Below are 24,951 nucleotides of genomic sequence, written 5' to 3'. Positions count from 1 at the left end.
CCCTGATGAATTCCCTGAAGGGTGTAGTTTGCAAAATGGGGTCACTTGTGGGGGGGTTCCACTGTATAGGTGCTTCAGGGGTCATTCAACCAGAATCTGTGCTGCAAAATCCAAAAATCACTCCTTCCCTTCTGAGTCCTGCCATGCACCCAAATGGTATTTTTTGGTCACATGTGAGGCATTGCCGTACTCGGGAGAAATTGGGGCACAGATTTTGGGGTGCTTTGTCTCCTTCATTCCTTGTGAAAATGAAAAATTTTGAGCCAGAACTGCATTTTTGTGTAAAAAAATGTAGTTTTTCATTTTCACAGCCCAGTTGTACCACAATTGGTGAAACCCCTGGGGGTTTTAAATGTACGCTATACCCCTAGATGAATTCCCTGAGGGGTGTAGTTTGCAAAATGGGGTCACTTGTGGGGGGGTTCCACTGTATTGGTGCTTCGGGGGTCTTGCTAAAGCGACATAGCACCCACCAAAATTCCACCAGAATCTGAGCTGCAAAATCCAAATATCACTCCTTCCCTTCTGAGTCCTGCCATTTTTTGGTCACACATGAAGCATTGCCGTACTCGGGAGAAATTGGGGCACAGATTTTGGGGTCCTTTTCTCCTTCGTACCTTATGAAAATGAAAAATTTGGAGCCAGAACAGCATTTTTGTGTAAAAATATGTAATTTTTCATTTTCACTGCCCAGTTGTATCAAAGTTGGTGAAACCCCTGGGGGTTTGAAATGTACACTATACCCCCTGATGAATTCCCTGAAGGGTGTAGTTTGCAAAATGGGGTCCCTTGTGGGGGGGTTCCACTGTATAGGTGCTTCAGGGGTCATTCAACCAGAATCTGTGCTGCAAAATCCAAAAATCACTCCTTCCCTTCTGAGTCCTGCCATGCACCCAACTGGTATTTTTTGGTCACATGTGAGGCATTGCCGTACTCGGGAGAAATTGGGGCACAGATTTTGGGGTGCTTTGTATCCTTCATTCCTTGTGAAAATGAAAAATTTTGAGCCAGATCTGCATTTTTGTGTAAAAAAATGTAATTTTTTACAGAAAAATGCAGTTCTGGCTCAAAATTTTTCATTTTCACAAGGAATGAAGGATACAAAGCACCCCAAAATCTGTGCCCCAATTTCTCCCGAGTACGGCAATGCCTCACATGTGACCAAAAAATACCAGTTGGGTGCATGGCAGGACTCAGAAGGGAAGGAGTGATTTTTGGTGGTGGAATGAATGGTGGGTGCTATGTCGCATTAGCAAGACCCCCGAAGCACCAATACAGTGGAACCCCCCCACAAGTGACCCCATTTTGGTCCACAGCTTTGGGAGGGGGGCTGGCGCTGCGGCTGGTGGGGGGTTGGGAGGGGTGCTGGCGCTGCGGCAGCCGGGTGGGTGGGAGGGAGGGGGGGCTGCCGGGTGGGATGGGGGGGCTGGCGATCGGTGGTGATCGGTGCTGTACTTAACAGCACCGATCACTGTGTTACCGAGCGGCTTAGCCGCCGGTAACACAGAAAACGCTGCAATTGGCTGTTCACATTTGAACAGCCAATCGCAGCGATCGCCGACCGGGGCTCAGGGACAGCAGACATCTCCAAACTGTCACCGCGTCTATGGACGCGGTGACAGTTTAAAACCATGACGTATATATACGTCTTCGGTCGGGAAGTACCTCCCGACCATGACGTATATATACGTCTTCGGTCGGGAATATCTATCTGTATGTATATATATATATATATATATATATATATATATATATATATATATATATATATATATATATATATATATATATATATATATATATATGTGTATATACACACACATATATATATATATATATGTGTATATACACACATATATATATATATATATGTGTGTATATATATGTGTATATACACACATATATATATATATATATGTGTGTGTGTATATACACACACACATATATATATATATATATATATATATATATATATATATATATATATATATATATATGTGTGTGTGTATATACACACATACACACACACACATATATATATATATATATATATATATATATATATAATCATTTCATTTAATTTTTTTACATTTTTACAGTCCCTAGTGCTGCTGCTGCTGGCGGGGGGAGGGAGGGAGGGGGGAGGCAGCGCTGCGGCGCATACCAGAGGGAGGAGAGCGGCTGCCGGGTGCCGGGTAAGCACATAGTGCTGCCGGGTGCTGCCGGGTGGGAGGGAGGGGGTGTCCGCGGATCGGTGGTGATCGGTGCTGTACCGATCACCACCGTTTTCTATGTTACCGAGCGGCATAGCCGCCGGTAACACAGAAATAGCTGTGATTGGCTGTTCACATTTGAACAGCCAATCACAGCGATCGCCGACCGGCGGGGGCATCCCTGCCCCCCCCGGGCGGCGAGGGGGGATGTCTGCTGTCAGGGACAGCAGACATCTCCAAACTGTCACCGCGTCTATAGACGCGGTGACAGTTTTAACCCATGACGTACATTTATGCCATGTGTCGGGAAGTACTTCCCGACCATGACGTAAATGTACGTCCAATGTCGGGAAGGGGTTAACCCAGGAAAAAAACATGTTCATTTTAGCTATGATGTGCAAGCAGTTGCCAGGTTCCCATGAAAACCAGTTGTTAGTGTAGGACTTGCAGTGAAATGGGGTCCCTTGGCAATGGGCTGATCAATTCATGAACTAAAACCCCATTATTTATTTAATTGATTATTTGAATGTTACGGTGAGTTAGATTTTTGTAGTGAGTGCTGGGCCCCCTGTGTTTGTATTTACTAGAGTGTGTGGTCACAGGCCACTGCACAGCATCCTGGGAAGTGGGTACTGTTTGCACCCCATTCTTAGGAATGGCAAGTGTGTTGGTACTTCTGTATCTATATATATATATATATATATATATATATATATATATATATATATATATATATATACATGCTCGCTCCAGAAAAGGGTGTTTGGTCAACAAAAAAGGGGCGTGTCCATAAGTGTAATGTACCCCTCATACACCTTTCATTGCTTTAATACAGCAATTTCCTCAGGTCATAACAAAAGGTTTGGTTTTGTATGGAGTGCTGCTTCCTCCCCCTGCAGTATATTGTGTATCGACGCGGGCAGCCAGCACAGTAAGTGGAATATAGGGAGAGCCGGATCCCCCCTGCACATAACATTTTTTAAAATTTAGATGGCACTCAAACATAACTGTAAAATACTGTAAAACTTTCATATGTAATGAGAGTCTCAAAAACTGAATTACTCATATATATATATATATATGTACAGCGTGGGTTCGGCACTCCCTGTAACAACCAAATAACGGAGCCGGTGCCTTCACAAATGTAGATGCAGTGACGCAGTGGTGCGGCACTCTTAGCAGTTTTTCAATAAGTCACGATAAGACCAGGGTCCAACTGGGCCCTGGTCTTATCGTGACTTATTGGAAAACTGCTAAGAGTGCTGCACCACCGCGTCCCTATCTATATCTATATCTATATCTATATCTATGTCCCTATCTATATCTATATCTATATCTATATCTATATCGACAGAACAGAGGAAAGGAAGAAGGCGCTTCCTGGTGCATTAAACGAGATTTTATTTTAAACAATTAGGAGTAACAAACTCCAGGGTACTTCAAGGTGATGCTCGTACCAATATTAAGAACTCTGTGGGCTGGTTACCACAAGATTTAAAACATATTCAAACAGGCAATAACAGCTCACGCGAATCCTTGCTGGTATCTAACGGGGCGTTTGTAGGTGCGCACGCTGGATTGCGTCGCATAGACAGAGAGTCCCGAAGAACCAAGCAGCCGTCCGGTGAGTGACAAGGGGTACGTAGCAGGCCACGCCCTGACGCGTTTCGTCACTGCGGACTTCGTCAGAGGGCGTGGCTACTGCTTACGTACAACATCTTTAAGTAGTGAGCTGCTGCCAATCAGGGGCACGGAGGCTCGACTGATATTAGCCAATCATTGGACCTGGCCGGCCAACAGGAATCCTATTAGATATTTCAAGTCAGTCTGATATGAAGATCAAGGCTGCAGGATAAGCACCAAGCTGTTAACTTATAATAAGCGCTAAAAAGAAGTAGCGTATATGATAGCTACACATGACGGCATATAAGAATATCATGCCGACCGACAGAAGCTCACTTTACAATAGAACACTCAAAAAAATATATTACACAAACCTTTGCATAATAAAAACATGAATAATCATAAAAAATTCCTAAAAAGTTAATCATATTCAGAGAAATGGACATAGGTTAACACTATACATATGTATAAAAATCGGTAATCAAAAAACCAGAAAAATATTATTATGTCAACAGATCTCTTGCTGCAAAAAAACTATTAATTTAAAAACGGAGTGATCTCGTACCCCTCGTTAAGACCAACGGGGGTGAGGGTGTTAAGGGTCAAGATCCATGATGTTTCCCTTTTTAAGAGGAATTTGTCTATGTCCCCTCCTCTCTTAGCTGGATATATTTTTTCAATGCCTTTCACTTGAAGGCTGGAAGGATCACAACCGTGTGTTTCTTTAAAATGTCGTGAGACGCTATGGTTCGTCACTCCATGTTTTATATTTCTTATGTGTTCTAAAATTCTAGTTTTAAAACACCTTTTAGTTTTACCCACATATTTAAAACCACACCCACATTTTAGAAGATATACAATGTGGGTGGAGTTACAGTTAATAAAATCTTTTATCTTGTACTCAGAGTCCCATATATTACAACCTTTATTGATGAATGGGCACACTTTGCAACTGTTACAAGGGAAGCAACCTTTCAAAGAGAGAAAGGAGTTAGTTGGTGCGCGGGAGGGCAGTGTTTCCAGCTGACTTTTGGAAACCAAAGATTTTATAGTTTTAGCCCGTCTATACACTATCTTAGGGGCAGGAGGAAGGTGCTCAGCAAGGATAGGGTCAAGCTTGAGCACATTCCAGTGTTTCTTAAACATCCGACTAATTTCCTTCTCTGCACTACTATATTGAGTGATGAACATCAAATCACTCAGAGGCGCAGTAACAGGAGTCTGATGTGTGGCAGTTCTCTCATTCTTAGTAACAAGGAGAGTACTCCTGTCTAAATTTCTGGCTCTAACAAGAGCCCCATTAATAATATTCTCTGGGTACCCCTTCTCCCTGAATCTTTCAACATAAGTTGACGCTTGGTTCTCAAAGGTGTTAACATTGGAACAATTTCTCCGCAGCCTTAAAAACTGGGAGAATGGGATGTTATCCTTCCAGGGACCATAATGACAGCTTCGATAGTCGAGATAATTGTTAGAGTCAACTGACTTAAAAAATGTTGATGTTTCTATATTATCGATAGCTGGAAAATTTTCAACACTCATGAGCACATCAAGGAATTCAATACTTTTTTTCTGAAAGTTCGAAATGAACCGCAAGTTATATTCATTCACATTTAAATGCAGCATGAACTCATCAAATGTGTTTTTATCACCTCTCCAAATTATGACCACGTCATCGATGTAACGTTTGATGAGAACGATGTTATCTTTCCACAGACCTGTGAGACAGCTGGATTCCCAGTCGGCCATGTATATATTTGCCAGGCTGGGGGCACAAATCGTGCCCATCGCTGTCCCACAGGTCTGTAGGAACCATTCATTTAAAAACTCAAAATAATTGTGCTTAAGCACAAAACGGAGACAATTGCAAATGAACAACACTCTTTCAACGGACATTTTAGGGTCAAGTCTAAGCCGTGAATCAACTGACTGGATACCTTTCTCGTGCGGTATGCTGGTATACAGCGCCTGCACGTCAATTGTGGCAAAGTTATATTCAGATTGCCATTTAATGGGTTCCAAGATTTGCAAGAGATGTGTGGAGTCTCGTATATATGTTTTGATCAAAGGAACATATACTTTGATGTATGAGTCTACGTATTCAGATACCCTCGAGGTAAGTGAACCAACTCCTGCCACTATTGGCCTGCCAGGAGGCTTAATAGGGTTCTTATGAACCTTAGGCAGGTGATAGAATGTGGCGAGGTTGGGGGTACAGTTATACAAATACTTGTATTCATCAAGACAGATAACTTTTTGTCTGAGACCATCCTTCAATAGCACTTCAAGTTCGCCGAGGTATTCTGATGTAGGGTCACCTTTTAATTTAGTGTAGGAATTAGTATCAGATAATAGATTATAAGCTTCCGATACATAGTGGTCCCTATCCATAACCACTATCCCTCCGCCTTTGTCGGCGTTCTTTATTACAATAGAACTATCACAAGATAAATTAACAAGTGCGTCCCACTCTTTTTTGGTGAGATTATGTTCTATATTGCTTCTACTGGAACTATTAGCACACAATTTTTCAATGTCCTTTTTTATAAGTTGTGAGAACAAGTCAATATAGGGCCCTTTCGACTCCAAGGGGTAAAATGTCGATTTGAGTTTTAACCCAGAAGTATAAGTGGCTTGGTCTGATTGTGAGGCATTTTCACTATTAGGATTTTTACGCAAAAAGTGTCGTTTTAGTGTCAGTTTACGTGCAAAAAGGTTTACATCTATAAGCAAGTCAACCTTATTGGGAGCTTTGTTGGGAGCATATGAGAGCCCCTTTTTCAAAACTGCCAATTCAAAATCAGTGAGAGTTTTTTTTAGAGATATTAAAAATACCTAAATTATCGTTTTTAATATTGCCCTCCCGGGACTCAATGTTATTAATGTGAGCAGCGTTTATTGGATGTACCGTAGTTTGGATTCTCTGTTTGGTACTTCCTTGTCCCCTCCTTCCCCTAACCGTCTTTTTAGGCTTAAAGGTGTTCTTTGGGGGGCAGGGTGTCGACTCAATGTGTCGCTTGTCCCCCCTGATTCTAAAAAATGCTGGTTTTCTATATTGGGATTGTTCAGAGCCTCAAATCTATTTCTATGTTCCCACACTCTGGGTTTGGGTTGATCTAAGACCGGTTTGTTCCATGATTTTTTAGGATCATGTATACCGTATTTATTTTTTTGAGGTACTCTGACCCAATTCTGTGAGTGGGATCTTTTTTCATTATTATTTAGATAGCGCTCCCTATTTCTAGGGGATTGGAATCGTCTTTGGTTGTTTCTGGGGGATGAGTAGTCTCTATTACCCTGAAACCTTTCCCTATATTGGGGGTTTTGGTATTGTCGCTGTTTATTTTTATTAGTATTATTAGTCATGTTACTGGCAGTATCCTGTCTGTGATTTAAATTCCATGATCTAATTTGATTGGTCTCATAATCGTTTTTGTCTCGTAGGAATTTTTTATGTTTATTTTCCATAATTTTATCTTCAATTGTCTGGCTCTTGTTAGAGCCAGAAATTTAGACAGGAGTACTCTCCTTGTTACTAAGAATGAGAGAACTGCCACACATCAGACTCCTGTTACTGCGCCTCTGAGTGATTTGATGTTCATCACTCAATATAGTAGTGCAGAGAAGGAAATTAGTCGGATGTTTAAGAAACACTGGAATGTGCTCAAGCTTGACCCTATCCTTGCTGAGCACCTTCCTCCTGCCCCTAAGATAGTGTATAGACGGGCTAAAACTATAAAATCTTTGGTTTCCAAAAGTCAGCTGGAAACACTGCCCTCCCGCGCACCAACTAACTCCTTTCTCTCTTTGAAAGGTTGCTTCCCTTGTAACAGTTGCAAAGTGTGCCCATTCATCAATAAAGGTTGTAATATATGGGACTCTGAGTACAAGATAAAAGATTTTATTAACTGTAACTCCACCCACATTGTATATCTTCTAAAATGTGGGTGTGGTTTTAAATATGTGGGTAAAACTAAAAGGTGTTTTAAAACTAGAATTTTAGAACACATAAGAAATATAAAACATGGAGTGACGAACCATAGCGTCTCACGACATTTTAAAGAAACACACGGTTGTGATCCTTCCAGCCTTCAAGTGAAAGGCATTGAAAAAATATATCCAGCTAAGAGAGGAGGGGACATAGACAAATTCCTCTTAAAAAGGGAAACATCATGGATCTTGACCCTTAACACCCTCACCCCCGTTGGTCTTAACAAGGGGTACGAGATCACTCCGTTTTTAAATTAATAGTTTTTTTGCAGCAAGAGATCTGTTGACATAATAATATTTTTCTGGTTTTTTGATTACCGATTTTTATACATATGTATAGTGTTAACCTATGTCCATTTCTCTGAATTTTTTTGAATATGATTAACTTTTTAGGAATTTTTTATGATTATTCATGTTTTTATTATGCAAAGGTTTGTGTAATATATTTTTTTGAGTGTTCTATTGTAAAGTGAGCTTCTGTCGGTCGGCATGATATTCTTATATGCCGTCATGTGTAGCTATCATATACGCTACTTCTTTTTAGCGCTTATTATAAGTTAACAGCTTGGTGCTTATCCTGCAGCCTTGATCTTCATATCAGACTGACTTGAAATATCTAATAGGATTCCTGTTGGCCGGCCAGGTCCAATGATTGGCTAATATCAGTCGAGCCTCCGTGCCCCTGATTGGCAGCAGCTCACTACTTAAAGATGTTGTACGTAAGCAGTAGCCACGCCCTCTGACGAAGTCCGCAGTGACGAAACGCGTCAGGGCGTGGCCTGCTACGTACCCCTTGTCACTCACCGGACGGCTGCTTGGTTCTTCGGGACTCTCTGTCTATGCGACGCAATCCAGCGTGCGCACCTACAAACGCCCCGTTAGATACCAGCAAGGATTCGCGTGAGCTGTTATTGCCTGTTTGAATATGTTTTAAATCTTGTGGTAACCAGCCCACAGAGTTCTTAATATTGGTACGAGCATCACCTTGAAGTACCCTGGAGTTTGTTACTCCTAATTGTTTAAAATAAAATCTCGTTTAATGCACCAGGAAGCGCCTTCTTCCTTTCCTCTGTTCTGTCTAGATTTCCAACTCCTGTGAGCCCGGGAGCTACACCCGTGGAAGTTTGAGCTGCAGTCTTATAAACGGACTTTTGGTGCGAAGTAGTCACATTGTGTGTCGACACAGTGACTTCCCCCATTATTTGGACATACACTTAACACCAGCGCAACAGCAACCTAGTACTGTACATATATATATATATATATATATATATATATATATATATATATATATATATATATATATATATATATATATATATATATATATATATATATATATATATATATATATATATATATATATATATATATATACAAATTCGGGGGTAGCTGGCACTCGTACCTATGACAGGTATGGCCCGGTGCCTTCACAATGAGGGCTGCGGTCGCAGGACTCCAATAAATACGGGGGGAAGGGAGTGCGGCACTCGGGACTTAGATCCAAAGAACGACAAGCTTACACAACAGTGTAGTTTGTGACATTTCAGCCGGTGAGGCTTTTATCAAACAGCTTACATTAAGAATAGTGAACACTCACCTCTATTAATAGAGCAGTCTCATGAGTTTGTGCGGGAACAGCGGCACCTAGGACTCCACCTCCTCTCGGCTGGTCTGTGTGACGTCACTGGTCAGGGAAGCCGTCGTCTTGGAAACAAGACAACGGAATAGGTGAATACAACATTAAGTTGTCTCTGTTGACGTGCGATCACGTGAACAGTACTAGTGGCTAAACCAATTGCTTATATGTTAAAATAGTGTCAAGTAAAAACGTAATGGAAGTGGGACTATTAATACGGCTGCTGTCTGTACTCAAACTCATGTAACTCTTCACTCAAAAAAAACATCAAACATGTGTTAAAATATAAACAGAAATGACAGCGTTAGCCTTATTAAAGTGACAGTGCATATAAATGGCGATCTAGAAAAAACAGATGATGTAAAAGTGAACATAGTATGTAAAAAATAGTTAAAAAAGACAAGAGTAGCTAAGTTCCACCTGTACAAACTTTGTTTTGAAATGTTAAATAGAAACAATTTTACTGGAGTGACTAGATGTAAGCTTATGCACTCCTATAAATTATAGATACATCATAATGCAGTGGATATGGCAAGACTGCTGCTAAACTAAGTTACTTCATAAAATAATCTCTAGATATAGATCTTACCACATGGTTATTTCTCTGATTATGGATACTGTAAAAAAACAGCATTCCATAAAGAAACTTAATTCATAAAAAGAACAATTGTGTTATAAAAAGCAGTGTAAGCTTAGTTGCTCGTTGAGGCCCTTAGGGGCCAACGTGTTCAATTTAAATATCCACCTGGCCTCTAGCTGGAGAAATTTTCTGCCTCTATCACCTCCCCTAGAAAGGGAGGGATGTGGTCTATGATAGTATATCTGACAGAGGCCAAAGGATGTTGGAAATGTGCAAAATGACGGGCCAGCGGTTGGTCACTAGTACCTTTCTTAATTGCTGCCCGGATGGCCGACTGATGATTGGCCATTCTTTCTTTAAATGGCCTCTCAGTTTTCCCTACGTACACTAGGGAGCAGGGGCAGAAAATGATGTAGATGACATAGCTAGAGGTACAGGAAAGACAAAATCTAATGGGGATGCGAGCCCCTGAATGAGGATGGGGAAAAGATGTCCCCGTCTGCATGAAACTGCATGTAATGCAGTTTGGACATTTGATGCAGCCCTTTTTGGCTCTCCCCAAAAAAGTGCTTGGTGCCTTTTTCCCTAAATTAGTGATGTCGGTTTTTACTAAGCGGTCTTTCAAGTTACGACCTCTCCTGTAAGCCGGCATCAAAGATGTGGATTCCATCTTCAGTTCAGGGTCTGTCTTGACTAACGGCCAGAATTTTTTGGCCTTTTTTACCCTATTGGGGGTGTCGACAGTGTAAGTGTTGACCCATATCAACGAATTCTTTTGTTTGGTTGAAGAAGATGGAGGGCTTAATAACTCATGCCTGGATTTTTTTAAAGCTTTTTCTTTTTGTATTAGCAGCGCATGTGGATCATAACCTCGAGCAATACATTTTTTAATCATGTTGTCTAATTCGATGGTTGCTTCAGAGGGATCACTGACTATCCGCAAGACTCGGAGAAACTGGCTATATGGAAGGGATAGCTTGCTGTGGATCGGGTAGGCACTGCTTGCCATGACAAAGTTGTTCCTGTCTGTTGGCTTTCGGTATAAGCTGGTTCGAATACCTCTGGGCCTTTTTGAAATCGTGACATCTAAGAAATTGGTTTGTTCATTATTAATGGCATAGGTAAATTTAACAGGACTTCCTGAGCTATTGTGGGAATCCATGATTGCGCTGAATTCGCCTGCTGTGCCTAACCAAACAATCAAAATGTCATCGATATATCGATGGTAACTCAAGATGTTGTTGGCGATGTTGGGGTCTCTGAAAAAGAGGTCTCTCTCAACCTCGAACATGTAAGTATTGGCTAGCAAAGGGGCCACTGAGGACCCCATCGCCACGCCTTCTGTTTCTTGTTTATTGATTACTGTCGATGTGTGTAATCTATACACCTGAATTCCCCACCAGGCAGGGATACAAGCCGTCAAAAGGGTGTTAATAAATAATAAGCATTACCTGGGTCCAGACCTTGATTTCTTTTTAGAACTATTAGAACAGGTCCTCAGCAAAAATTATTTTTTTTGCAATGGGTCATATTATTTACAAACAGAAGGCGTGGCGATAGGGTCCTCAGTGGCCCCTTCGCTAGCCAATACTTACATGTTCGAGGTTGAGAGAGACCTCTTTTTCAGAGACCCCAACATCGCCAACAACATCTTGAGTTACCATCGATATATCGATGACATTTTGATTTTTTGGTTAGGCACAGCAGGCGAATTCAGCGCAATTATGGATTCCCACAATAGCTCAGGAAGTCCTGTTAAATTTACCTATGCCATTAATAATGAACAAACCAATTTCTTAGATGTCACGATTTTAAAAAGGCCCACAGGTATTCGAACCAGCTTATACCGAAAGCCAACAGACAGGAACAACTTTGTCTTGGCAAGCAGTGCCCACCCGATCCACAGCAAGCTATCCCTTCCATATAGCCAGTTTCTCCAAGTCTTGCAGGTAGTCAGTGATCCCTCTGAAGCAACCATCGAATTAGACAACATGATGAAAAAATGTATTGCTCGAGGTTATGATCCACATGCGCTGCTAATCCAAAAAGAAAAAGCTTTAAAAAAATCCAGGCATGAGTTATTAAGCCCTCCATCTTCTTCAACCAAACAAAAGAATTCGTTGATATGGGTCAACACTGTCGACACCCCCAATAGGGTAAAAAAGGTCAAAAAATTCTGGCCCTTAGTCAAGACAGACCCTGAACTGAAGATGGATTCCACATCTTTGATGCCGGCTTACAGGAGAGGTCGTAACTTGAAAGTTCGCTTAGTAAAAACCGACATCACTAATTTAGGGAAAAAGGCACCAAGCACTTTTTTGGGGTGAGCCAAAAAGGGCTGCATCAAATGTCCAAACTGCATTACATGCAGTTTCATGCAGACGGGGACGTCTTTTCCCCATCCTCATTCAGGGGCTCGCATCCCCATTAGATTTTGTCTTTCCTGTACCTCTAGCTATGTCATCTACATCATTTTTTGCCCCTGCTCCCTAGTGTACGTAGGGAAAACTGAGAGGCCATTTAAAGAAAGAATGGCCAATCATCGGTCGGCCATCCGGGCAGCAATTAAGAAAGGTACTAGTGACCAACCGCTGGCCCGTCATTTTGCACAATTCCAACATCCTTTGGCCTCCGTCAGATATACTATCATAGACCACATAACCCCCCTTTCTAGGGGAGGTGATAGAGGCAGAAAACTTCTCCAGCTAGAGGCCAGGTGGATATTTAAATTGAACACGGTGGCCCCTAAGGGCCTCAACGAGCAGCTGAGCTTACACTGCTTTTTATAACACATTGTTCTTTTTATGAATTAAGTTTCTTTATGGAATGCTGTTTTTTTACAGTATCCATAATCAGAGAAATAACCATGTGGTAAGATCTATATCTAGAGATTATTTTACGAAGTAACTGAGTTTAGCAGCAGTCTTGCCATATCCACTGCATTATGATGTATCTATAATTTATAGGAGTGCATAAGCTTACATCTAGTCACTCCAGTAAAATTGTTTCTATTTAGCATTTCAAAACAAAGTTTGTACAGGTGGAACTTAGCTACTCTTGTCTTTTTTAACTATTTTTTACATACTATGTTCACTTTTACATCATCTGTTTTTTCTAGATCGCCATTTATATGCACTGTCACTTTAATAAGGCTAACGCTGTCATTTCTGTTTATATTTTAACACATGTTTGATGTTTTTTTTGAGTGAAGAGTTACATGAGTTTGAGCACAGACAGCAGCCGTATTAATAGTCCCACTTCCATTACGTTTTTACTTAACACTATTTTAACATATAAGCAATTGGTTTAGCCACTAGTACTGTTCACGTGATCGCACGTCAACAGAGACAACTTAATGTTGTATTCACCTATTCCGTTGTCTTGTTTCCAAGACGACGGCTTCCCTGACCAGTGACGTCACACAGACCCGCCGAGAGGAGGTGGAGTCCTAGGTGCTGCTGTTCCCGCACAAACTCATGAGACTGCTCTATTAATAGAGGTGAGTGTTTACTATTCTTTATGTAAGCTGTTTGATAAAAGCCTCACCGGCTGAAACGTCACAAACTACACTTTGTGTGATCTTGTCGTTCTTTGGATCTAAGTCCCGAGTGCCGCACTCCCTTCTCCCCGTATTTATTGGAGTCCTGCGACCGCAGCCCTCATTGTGAATGCACCGGGCCATACCTGTCATAGGTACGAGTGCCAGCTACCCCCGAATTTGTATGTATGGAGACCTGAAGCATCGCAGACACCACGAGTGAGTGCATCTTCTATCTACCACAGCGAGGCACCGACCAGCTTTTTCACCAACACCTTTTGCTCATTCAGCATTCATCAGTATTTGTCCTCACGGGAGCACCAGCACCATTGCACGTTTTTTCATTTAAGGCAAGAATTCTGCTACACCTGCAAGGGCTGCTTACTCGGCAAACTCAAAGTTGCTCCTTGAACGTTCATTACAGTGTATCTGCATCCCGCAAGTAATTGCAGTCGACATGCAGTCGACACCAGCAAGTGAGGTTGTTCACCAGCGAGTGACGCTCACTCCGGGCTCAGTATTCAGCTATTCTGAGTCAGAATTTGAAGGCATTCTATTTATTGAGGAGGCCGGACTGTTGGTGGGTAAGGATATTCCTAAAGATATTTTTCAAAACATGTATCGATTAAAGAAAAGGGAATTGGACTTCTTTTATCATGGACTGACATTGTCCAATTATTTCCGCGACAAGAGGATCCCTCACGGGTTCAGAATACGCAATGTCCCTACTATAGGGCAGTACAACACCGAGTTTTGTATAAAATGGACTTCCATCCTTAATAAGTGTTCTTTTGATTTACTTTTGTTGGTAATTGAAGAGTCCAAAAAGGAATTCGAGAAAGCTAAACAAGCATTTGCCAGTTATGAAATTGAAAAGAAGACCATTCTGACATCTGATCCTGCAGGCGATTGGATCAACAAGCTCAACAACGATATTGAAAAATATAAGGAGGAACTCCTCCAATTCAAACGAGCTAAACGCACGAAAGTAGACCAAGATTATGAATTCCAGCGGGTCTATGGCTGGCTAACAGGGGCGCAATACAATGATGAGCCCTCTGTCATCAGCAGACGCAAACAATATCGCAACCGCCGCAGGAACATCTATGATTCCGCGACCACGGGTAGCGATAGTGACAGAGGTGAAAGAAACGATACCCCTGGTTCCCGCCCTTTAGGGGTACTTACAAGAGCCCAAATTTTGGGTACAAAGCCACCCGCACGAGAAGGGGCAGGCAAAACCTCAGGGAAAGGAAGGCAGACAAAAAAAACCCTGAGACATTAGAGGACATCGTCTTCAATTTGTCAAAAAGAACATTAACAGCGGATGAGACTAAAGTTCTCCAAAAAGGGTTAGCCTTCATACCCAGCTCCATAGCTGATCCCCTACAAAACAAAGTGGAACTGTACCAACTGAACCGCAAATTGAGACTAAAAGAACATTTTAAGGATGACCAGCCATATATAACCAGGCTGAGATACCTAAACACATTGCCCGTTTCAAACCTCGTTCTACCTTCGATCCCCCCAGCATTAATCCATCATTGAGGGCTTTTTCTCGCATGCTGGGTGAGCAGTTAGATGGTCCTTCCCCCAGCAACACTAAACCCACGACATGGAACATGACTCAGGCAGAACGCAAGGCTATGGTAGATCTGGCTTCTTATGATGACATCATCATAAGACAGTCAGACAAAGGTGGTTCAATCGTCATCCAAGATTTATCGGACTATCGTGACGAAATTCAAAGACAGTTGTCGGATGCTGCGACCTAAACCAAGTTATCCCGTGATCCCACGCAGTCATTTAAGAAACAGCTGGATAAAACTCTGGACATGGGGGTTAAAGAGGGGTTTATTTCTGAAAAATGTAGGGATTACCTTACAGTACCTTTCCCCATCAAACCCATTTTATATCTTATCCCCAAAATCCACAAGCATCCCACAAAGCCGCCAGGTAGACCGATAATATCGGCCCGGGGGTCGATATTCCAGCCGATCTTGGTCTACCTGGATGGCTTCTTACAGCCGGTAGTACAATCTTTTCCAACCTTTTTGAAGGATACTACCTCCTTGCTGGTGACATTGGAGACACTAGGCGTCATACCTGATTCTTGTTTATTGATTACTGTCGATGTGTGTAATCTATACACCTGTATTCCCCACCAGGTAGGGATACAAGCCGTCAAAAGGGTGTTAATAAATAATAAGCATTACCTGGGTCCAGACCTTGATTTCTTTTTAGAACTATTAGAACAGGTCCTCAGCAAAAATTATTTTTTTTGCGATGGGTCATATTATTTACAAACAGAAGGCGTGGCGATAGGGTCCTCAGTGGCCCCTTCGCTAGCCAATACTTACATGTTCGAGGTTGAGAGAGACCTCTTTTTCAGAGACCCCAACATCGCCAACAACATCTTGAGTTACCATCGATATATCGATGACATTTTGATTTTTTGGTTAGGCACAGCAGGCGAATTCAGCGCAATCATGGATTCCCACAATAGCTCAGGAAGTCCTGTTAAATTTACCTATGCCATTAATAATGAACAAACCAATTTCTTAGATGTCACGATTTCAAAAAGGCCCACAGGTATTCGAACCAGCTTATACCGAAAGCCAACAGACAGGAACAACTTTGTCTTGGCAAGCAGTGCCCACCCGATCCACAGCAAGCTATCCCTTCCATATAGCCAGTTTCTCCGAGTCTTGCGGATAGTCAGTGATCCCTCTGAAGCAACCATCGAATTAGACAACATGATGAAAAAATGTATTGCTCGAGGTTATGATCCACATGCGCTGCTAATCCAAAAAGAAAAAGCTTTAAAAAAATCCAGGCATGAGTTATTAAGCCCTCCATCTTCTTCAACCAAACAAAAGAATTCGTTGATATGGGTCAACACTTACACTGTCGACACCCCCAATAGGGTAAAAAAGGCCAAAAAATTCTGGCCCTTAGTCAAGACAGACCCTGAACTGAAGATGGAATCCACATCTTTGATGCCGGCTTACAGGAGAGGTCGTAACTTGAAAGACCGCTTAGTAAAAACCGACATCACTAATTTAGGGGAAAAGGCACCAAGCACTTTTTTGGGGTGAGCCAAAAAGGGCTGCATCAAATGTCCAAACTGCATTACATGCAGTTTCATGCAGACGGGGACGTCTTTTCCCCATCCTCATTCAGGGGCTCGCATCCCCATTAGATTTTGTCTTTCCTGTACCTCTAGCTATGTCATCTACATCATTTTCTGCCCCTGCACCCTAGTGTACGTAGGGAAAACTGAGAGGCCATTTAAAGAAAGAATGGCCAATCATCGGTCGGCCATCCGGGCAGCAATTAAGAAAGGTACTAGTGACCAACCGCTGGCCCGTCATTTTGCACAATTCCAACATCCTTTGGCCTCCGTCAGATATACTATCATAGACCACATACCCCCCCTTTCTAGGGGAGGTGATAGAGGCAGAAAACTTCTCCAGCTAGAGGCCAGGTGGATATTTAAATTGAACACGTTGGCCCCTAAGGGCCTCAACGAGCAACTGAGCTTACACTGCTTTTTATAACACATTGTTCTTTTTATGAATTAAGTTTCTTTATGGAATGCTGTTTTTTTACAGTATCCATAATCAGAGAAATAACCATGTGGTAAGATCTATATCTAGAGATTATTTTATGAAGTAACTGAGTTTAGCAGCAGTCTTGCCATATCCACTGCATTATGATGTATCTATAATTTATAGGAGTGCATAAGCTTACATCTAGTCACTCCAGTAAAATTGTTTCTATTTAACATTTCAAAACAAAGTTTGTACAGGTGGAACTTAGCTACTCTTGTCTTTTTTAACTATTTTTTACATACTATGTTCACTTTTACATCATCTGTTTTTTCTAGATCGCCATTTATATGCACTGTCACTTTAATAAGGCTAACGCTGTCATTTCTGTTTATATTTTAACACATGTTTTATGTTTTTTTTGAGTGAAGAGTTACATGAGTTTGAGCACAGACAGCAGCCGTATTAATAGTCCCACTTCCATTACGTTTTTACTTAACACTATTTTAACATATAAGCAATTGGTTTAGCCACTAGTACTGTTCACGTGATCGCAAGTCAACAGAGACAACTTAATGTTGTATTCACCTATTCCGTTGTCTTGTTTCCAAGACGACGGCTTCCCTGACCAGTGACGTCACACAGACCCGCAGAGAGGAGGTGGAGTCCTAGGTGCCGCTGTTCCCGCACAAACTCATGAGACTGCTCTATTAATAGAGGTGAGTGTTCACTATTCTTTATGTAAGCTGTTTGATAAAAGCCTCACCGGCTGAAACGTCACAAACTACACTTTGTGTGATCTTGTCGTTCTTTGGATCTAAGTCCCGAGTGCTGCACTCCCTTCCCCCCGTATATATATATATATATATATATATATATATATATATATATATATATATATATATATATATATATATATATATATATATATATATACACACTGGGGAAAACCGTCAGTCAGGTCTTATCTATGGTAGCAAGGCTGCAATCCTTGTTCAAGTGCCAGCGACTGAGGGGTTAATTCCTCTAATACACCGTGGGAATGAAGCAGCACACTGAGACTGCCAGGCAAAGTGAAGCGGGACCAACTTTAATCCATAGCTTTGGCAGCTAACATGATGTTATATATAAATAACAAGAGGTGAGTCTGGCACTCTCAAAGTAACCATGTACTTGCTGCGGTGCCTTCCTTAGAACCAGCAGGTCCAATACAGGTAAACAGGTATATATGTAAATACAGCTGGTTGCGGTGTCAGCTATTATTTGTTTGTTGAAAATCTTTCCCTTTGAGTACCACCTGCATCGCAGCTTTTTTCTCTCTCTATCTATCTATCTATCTATCTATCTATCTATATATATTATAATCACTAAACATCGGCACTCACCTTTCCTAGTTTTGGGGTGCCCTATGGCTTGTGACCACATTGTTTAAACAGACATTGAAGGGGCTCTGCACACACTAAAATAACTGATAATAAATAGTGGAGATTTGGTTCATGAATTGATCAATGCATTTAAGCCTGCAGCCCCCTTCACGGGACCCCACTGTTCTGCAGGTCCTAACACTATCTCTGAAAATGGCTACAATACACATAGCTATCACATCAATGTTTGATTCCAGGCATGCTATCTGGTCTGAAGCTCACAGCACACTTTGCTTTTATAGGTGAGCAGCTACCAACACACCTGTCACTAATCATTTAGGGAAATGGTTAACATAAGCTATGGAATTTTAGTTAAAACAGGGTGCATGAGAGAATGTGACCACAATAAGACTAATTTAAAAAATTAATCTAATAAACAATATATACACTTAACATCGGCACTCACCTTTCCTAGTTTTGGGGTGCCCTATGGCTTGTGACCACATTGTTTAAACAATATATATATATAAATACATACACGGATCACAACTAAATCTAGATTTTCTTTACAAAGTGTAAGACTAACATTTCTATATACAGTATAAATAGTGTAGTTTTAAAAAACCAGCACAATACTAAAATAAATCATAAAACTCCACCAGTAGCAGATGACTTACATTAATATCTGCAGATTTTTTCTGAAAGCATTTCATAAATCCTGGTAAAGCTATGTTTCCCATGACGTGTATCAGGCTGCAGGCATATCACGACTTGGTTGCAGTGTCTGTAGTGCTGTAATAGAATGAAGTGAGGTGTTGGGAGGCTCTGCATTATAATTATAGAGTTCAGTAATTGACTCTGTATGAATCTTAATTAAGTTTATGTTTATTTAGGTTTCCTGTTTCCTTATGCAGTAAGAAAGTAAAGGTAAGATTTATTATTCTTACACATAGTTGGACACCAATTAATGGTCGATTTTGTTTAGAAAATAAAATTGTGATTGTAAAAACATTGGCAGTAGAAATGAATAAAGCTTCGCTCAGCACAATGAATGCTTTGACTTACCTGCTGCTTCCTGTAACTTCCTACCCGATAGAAGCAACGGGCTAGTAGGTAATGCAGGGACTTACAGTATAGTTCCACAAGTGCCAGTATGTCCACGCTACTACCTGTTGTAAGATTTAAGCTTATTTATTTAAGTATGGTTTTTTATTTACTCCACTGGGTGTTTTCCCATTTATTTATATGGACTTCCTGCACCGCTTTCCAATGCAATGCTTAGTGAGGTACACCCTCAGTGGCAAACGCAGGATTTTTAGAGGGGAGTTACCAAATGTAACCCACGATCTCCCACTCCGAAGCACATTGAAGTAAGCACGGGAATCTGGGGGAGTGGTAACAGTCCTGAGAATTGGTCTTTTTAAACACTGGATACTGTATGGAGAACAGTATTAAAATGTAACAGTATAGATATCCTATAGTATAGGCTGTTTCAAACAATTAAAACATACTTGTCTACTTTTGAAAACTAGTTTCAGGGAGATTATAGTTGATAATAGAATTTTGCAAAGTGCCCCATTGAGGGGGCGTGTCATGCTCCACCCAAAGGGCGTGTCTAGTTCAATATATGGAGAAAGTGTGTAAAGTGATTGTAAGCCTTAAAGCGTGGGTGTATACTGCTACATATGAGAGGAATCTTTTAAAATGACTTACTGTATATCCAAATGTAGATGAGCCCCAAAGCAGTTAGTAAGAGCTACTACACTTGGTAAAGTGCTGGGAAATGGTGCTGATGATCTATCAAATATTCCTCCCCCCCCCCCCCCCAAATGTAACAGTGTAATGTGGGCTATGTGGAATGAGGGAGATTGCTAGAATAATGAGGGAGAGAGGGAGATTGCTTTTATTTCAGGGAGTCTCCTACATAATGCAGGAGGGTAGGCAGCTATGAATTAAAGTAGTCTGGAAATGTTTAAACATACCATAATAAATAAATACACAAACATAATAGAACCAGTACTGCACTTTGTAAGCTTACAATCTCCCACTTCATGGTAAGGCTCCTGTCTCTTCCTCCTGGCAGCTGCTCTCTGGTACATTGCGATGTTTGAGAGAGAGTTCAGATTCACTCATACAGTAAATGTGGTAGAAGAAACTGGTACACTGGGCATGTGCAGCAGCATTAGCCCTGCTCTGTCCCTTACACTGCATGATGTGGTGGCAGCTATATTGATCATATTATATACCAGTGCTATTCTTGTCATAATTTAAGGCACTTGTAAAGAGGGGAGGGGGGGGGGGGGTGTTTCCAGACATGTGCTTATTACCCTGTACTTATTTTGGAGATTTCCACTTCAGTTTTAGAAAGTTTAATGTTTTTCTCTTTTTTAAAAGCCATACAATGGAATTCATTTATCCCACTCATAATTATACACAGTGAGGGTCTGGAGAAATAACCCACCCCCCAGTGAAATGCAATGGTAGGGGCCCATGCTTACAGATATGGCTAACCATTAGTGTGTGGCCTGGGCCCCTTGATTGATTCATACACTGTAGTCAATGTTAATAGTGTAGAAGACACACCATAGTACTGTGCAGTATAATGAATCTGGAACCTGATCCTTAGACTGGGGGGGGCAAAAGGGCCCTGCACCCCTAGGCCGAATGCTTTTATTGAGAAATTCAGGTCAACATATTCAATTGAGTAAATGGTGTTTTATGTCATCCCTACAGTCACTCTTGTGGGGAGAGACAGGATTTGCTTCTATTTGCACTCCTGTTTCCTGCTTCTATTTGCACAAGGCACTCCTGCAAGTATCCTGAGGCACCCCACAGTTTGGGAACCACTGATATATTTGCAGTAGAATGAATGAAATAGCTCTGGCGCAAAACCATAAAAAATGTTTTCATCAAATCTGCAGAATAATCTTTATTTTCAAATACAATTGATAGATAAAATGCTGAATAACAGGACTATGGCCCTTATTCTGGTTGGTGCGGTAATATCCGCGTGCCGCCGATGTTTTGTGTCTGCGCATGTGCAGAGGCGTCTCTGCGCATGTGCGAGCGGGGCGTACGGCCAAATCCCGCATGAAATGTGAACACTCCGAACAGGGGGTGGAGAGGGGCGTGAAGGGCTATTTGGGCTCATTACCATATGCATGCGCCCTGCGTTTCATGGGCGTTCCCATGCAAACGCTGGGCGTACGTATGGTAATGCAGTCCTGACGCACGTGTAGGGGGCGGACATATGACATCGCCGGATGTCAGCTGGCCGCCCAGATCCCTGCTTTTGCACGGAAAAATGTCTGTGTGGTCTGAGGTTGCGGGAGCTGGTGGACCACTCGGTCCTGCATTCGATGGTCTGCGACCATCGAATGATGAGGGTGGTTCCCTGAGATGGAGGAGGCGTATTCCATGAAAAATACACGTGCGGTCCATTCGGCCAGCTTCTTACCACGTACGGACGGAGTTGCCGATCCGTATGGAAGGCGGGGTTTCGCACGCACGGTCCTGGCCGCATATTCGGATGTGTTGCGGAAATTAGAGGAAATTACGTGAAGTGAGGACTGTACTCTAATAAGTGCAGATGTAAGCACCTTATACACAATAATTGACTGGAAAAATGGACAAGAGGCAATCAAATTCTTTTTAAAGAAAGGTGATTATTCCACAGACCACAGAGTTTTTTTTTGCGCGTCAAAATTTTTTTTTTTCGTAAATTTTATTGTCTCAGTAGAGTTACATAACATAAGTAACACAATGAACAGGTAATAATGATAATGTATGCATCCAGTAAGATAAAGAATCATTTCAATAAGCAGGTCAGACCGGATACAATAGAACATAACAATAATAATGGCATAATGAGAGTGGGAGCTTTGGTGTGATAGGGAGGCACTAGCTAACGTTTCTTTTGATAAAGCAGTATCCAAAGTGTTGTGCCACTTAGCTTGACATAGGCTTATGTTTAGATATCGTTACCATCATTTGGGGTTTTAATGTAACTTCAGCTGTTTGGGGGATATATGGGAGAGAGTAGGGGGGAGGTGGGTTCCCAACGACGGGGAGGGGGAGAGCATTTTAGAAGGAAAGATAAGGGGGGTGGGTAGTGAGGTGGAGTTGATGAGATAGATTATTAGTATGCGGAGAGGAGAGTTAGAATTGGCCAGGAAGAGGGGTGTTGTGGTGTGTATACCAAGGGGTCCAGACGGAGTGGAATTTACGAATAGTGTTATCTTGTAAGCTTGTAATATACTCCATTTTGGCTATGAACCATATTCTATTTCGATTCAGATTTTTCCAGTTGCTGGCAATTTGGTGTTTAGCAGCGTTAGCGATATGCATGACTAATTTATTTGGTTCTTTAGGTAAACGGGCGATAGGGGCACATAAGAGTTTTTAATAGAGGCCATTGCCTTCATTTTAAACAATAATTACTTTTATTTTAATGGCGGATATTTTATACAAATTAGGGGGACCGCCATGGGCACCAGGTTTGCCCCCAGTTATGCCAATTTGTTCATGGCCTTTTGGGAAGACAGTAACATTGACGAGAAGTTGGCGGGGGGGGCAAACCTGGTGTCATGGTGGCGTTTTATTGACGATATTTTATTTATCTGGAGAGGAACTGATGACATTTTAATGAAATTTTGTGACATTTTAAACCAGAATGATCTTAATATGAAATTAACTTTTAATATTAGCAAAACCAAAATTGTTTTTTTAGACTTAAATATCTATATTAAGATGGGAAAAATTCAAACAAAAACCCATTGAAAGGAAACAGATTCAAATTCCTACATACAGAGAAACAGTGAACATCATGACAGATGGCTGAGCAATATACCTTTGGGGCAATATATGCGCCTCAAACGAAATTTCTCTAAGCCAGAAGTCCTAGTAAACCAATTTGAAGAAATCGATCAACGTTTCCTGCAGAAGGGATACACTGAGAAGTGTTTGAATGAATCTAAGATCAAAGTAAATGAGATAGAAAGATCTAGATTGCTACAGCCCAAACAGATCTCAGATACAACTAAAAAGGATTCAAACTATGCAGAATGGGCTTTTCTCTCGCAATATGGAGCCCACCATAGGAAAGTTGAAAGAATTATAAGAAATAACTGGCGGTTAATTTTAGATGATCCAGTTCTGGGAAATGTAGTCCCAAAAAAACCCAACTTCATATATAGAAGAGCATCTTCTATGAAGAACCTTCTAGTGAAAAGTGCTCTACCTGAAAAAGTATCGGGTAGTGAAAGAAATAAAGGCTTTCACAGGTGTGGATCCTGTTTGATGTGCAGAACCACCACAAATAAACCTTATGAGAAAAAAATTACTAAGTTCGAAGTAAATGGGATCCAACACAAAATGAACCAATTCATAACGTGTAACTCAAGAAACGTGATTTATCTTCTTGAATGTGAATGCGACAAATTATATATAGGAAAAACAAAAATAAATTTAAAGCTATCGGCCGAACATATATATAATATTCGCAAGGGGCTCATTTCACCTCCATTGTCAGAACACATCACAATAAATGTGAGGGGGTGATAAAAAGATTCATAGGAATCCAACAGATCTTTCCCCATTGGAAATTTAGAGATCTCGAATCGAGATTAGCAAGGAGTGAAATGAGGAAATTTTGAGCTAAAATGGTTTTTAGAATAATTTATTCCTCTTTTAAAAATAATAAAAAATCTCCCTGCTTTTATTTTAGTGTTTTTAACTAGATCAGGGGTGGCCAACCGGTCAGAGGTAAAGAGCCGAAAAATATCGGTAGTCAAGCTAAAGAGCCGACATCATGCATGCGCCCAAAAAAGGTACGTAGTCTATTTTGACCCCTTGGGTGGGTGTGATACAACTATGCCTCCAATAGTGCAGTGCCATATATACATATGCCCCCAATAGTGCCAGATACACATATGCCCCCCATGGTGCCAGGTATGCACCACACGGTGCCGGCTATGCCCCTACGGTGCCACAATCTGCTATGCCCCCACAGTGCCACCAACTGCTATGCCCTCACAGTGCCGCCAACTGCTATGCCCCCACAGTGCCACCAACTGCTATGCCCCCACAGTGCCACAATCTGCTATGCCCCCACAGTGCAAATTACCCAGCAGCAGCACTCACCATTGTTGCTGCTGCTGCCAGGCGGGGAGAGGACAGTCTGGCGTCCCCCTGCAGTCCTCCTGTCATGTCACTGATGGGAGGAGAGCACAGCACACCGCGTGTCTCCTTCCCCCTCACTTCCCTGTGACTGGGCCGTCCACCAATCAAAGCTTGCTGGCCGGCTCCTGATTGGCTGCTGGCCCACGAGCTCTGATTGGCGGACGGCCCAGTCACAAGGATGCACAGTAAGGGGTAGGAGAGATGCGCGATGCACGCTCTCCTCCCCTCAGAAGGAGAAGGGATTCAGGGAACCGACAGCAGGGGGGACTGGGA

At 41.7% G+C, this 24,951-nt stretch overlaps 1 protein-coding gene across 1 annotated transcript in view; it reads right to left on the bottom strand.

Moving 5' to 3' along the window:
- Window positions 1–19,282, bottom strand: part of LOC146035895 (sodium- and chloride-dependent neutral and basic amino acid transporter B(0+)-like) — a 98,661-nt gene extending 79,379 nt beyond the window's left edge. Inside the window, exon 1 of the mRNA XM_083159592.1 lies at window positions 19,176–19,282. Within this exon, the coding sequence (XP_083015718.1) occupies window positions 19,176–19,238 (63 nt within the window). The 5' untranslated portion in view covers window positions 19,239–19,282. The remainder of the gene's footprint in view (window positions 1–19,175) is intronic.
- Window positions 19,283–24,951: the final 5,669 nt, after the last annotated feature.

The sequence above is a fragment of the Crinia signifera genome, chromosome 9 (assembly GCF_055691185.1).
Source record: "Crinia signifera chromosome 9, ASM5569118v1, whole genome shotgun sequence".
In the NCBI taxonomy this organism is placed as follows: Eukaryota; Metazoa; Chordata; class Amphibia; order Anura; family Myobatrachidae; genus Crinia; species Crinia signifera.
The sequence above is the reverse complement of the archived record's forward strand: the minus strand, read 5'-3'. Positions and strand labels throughout refer to the sequence as shown.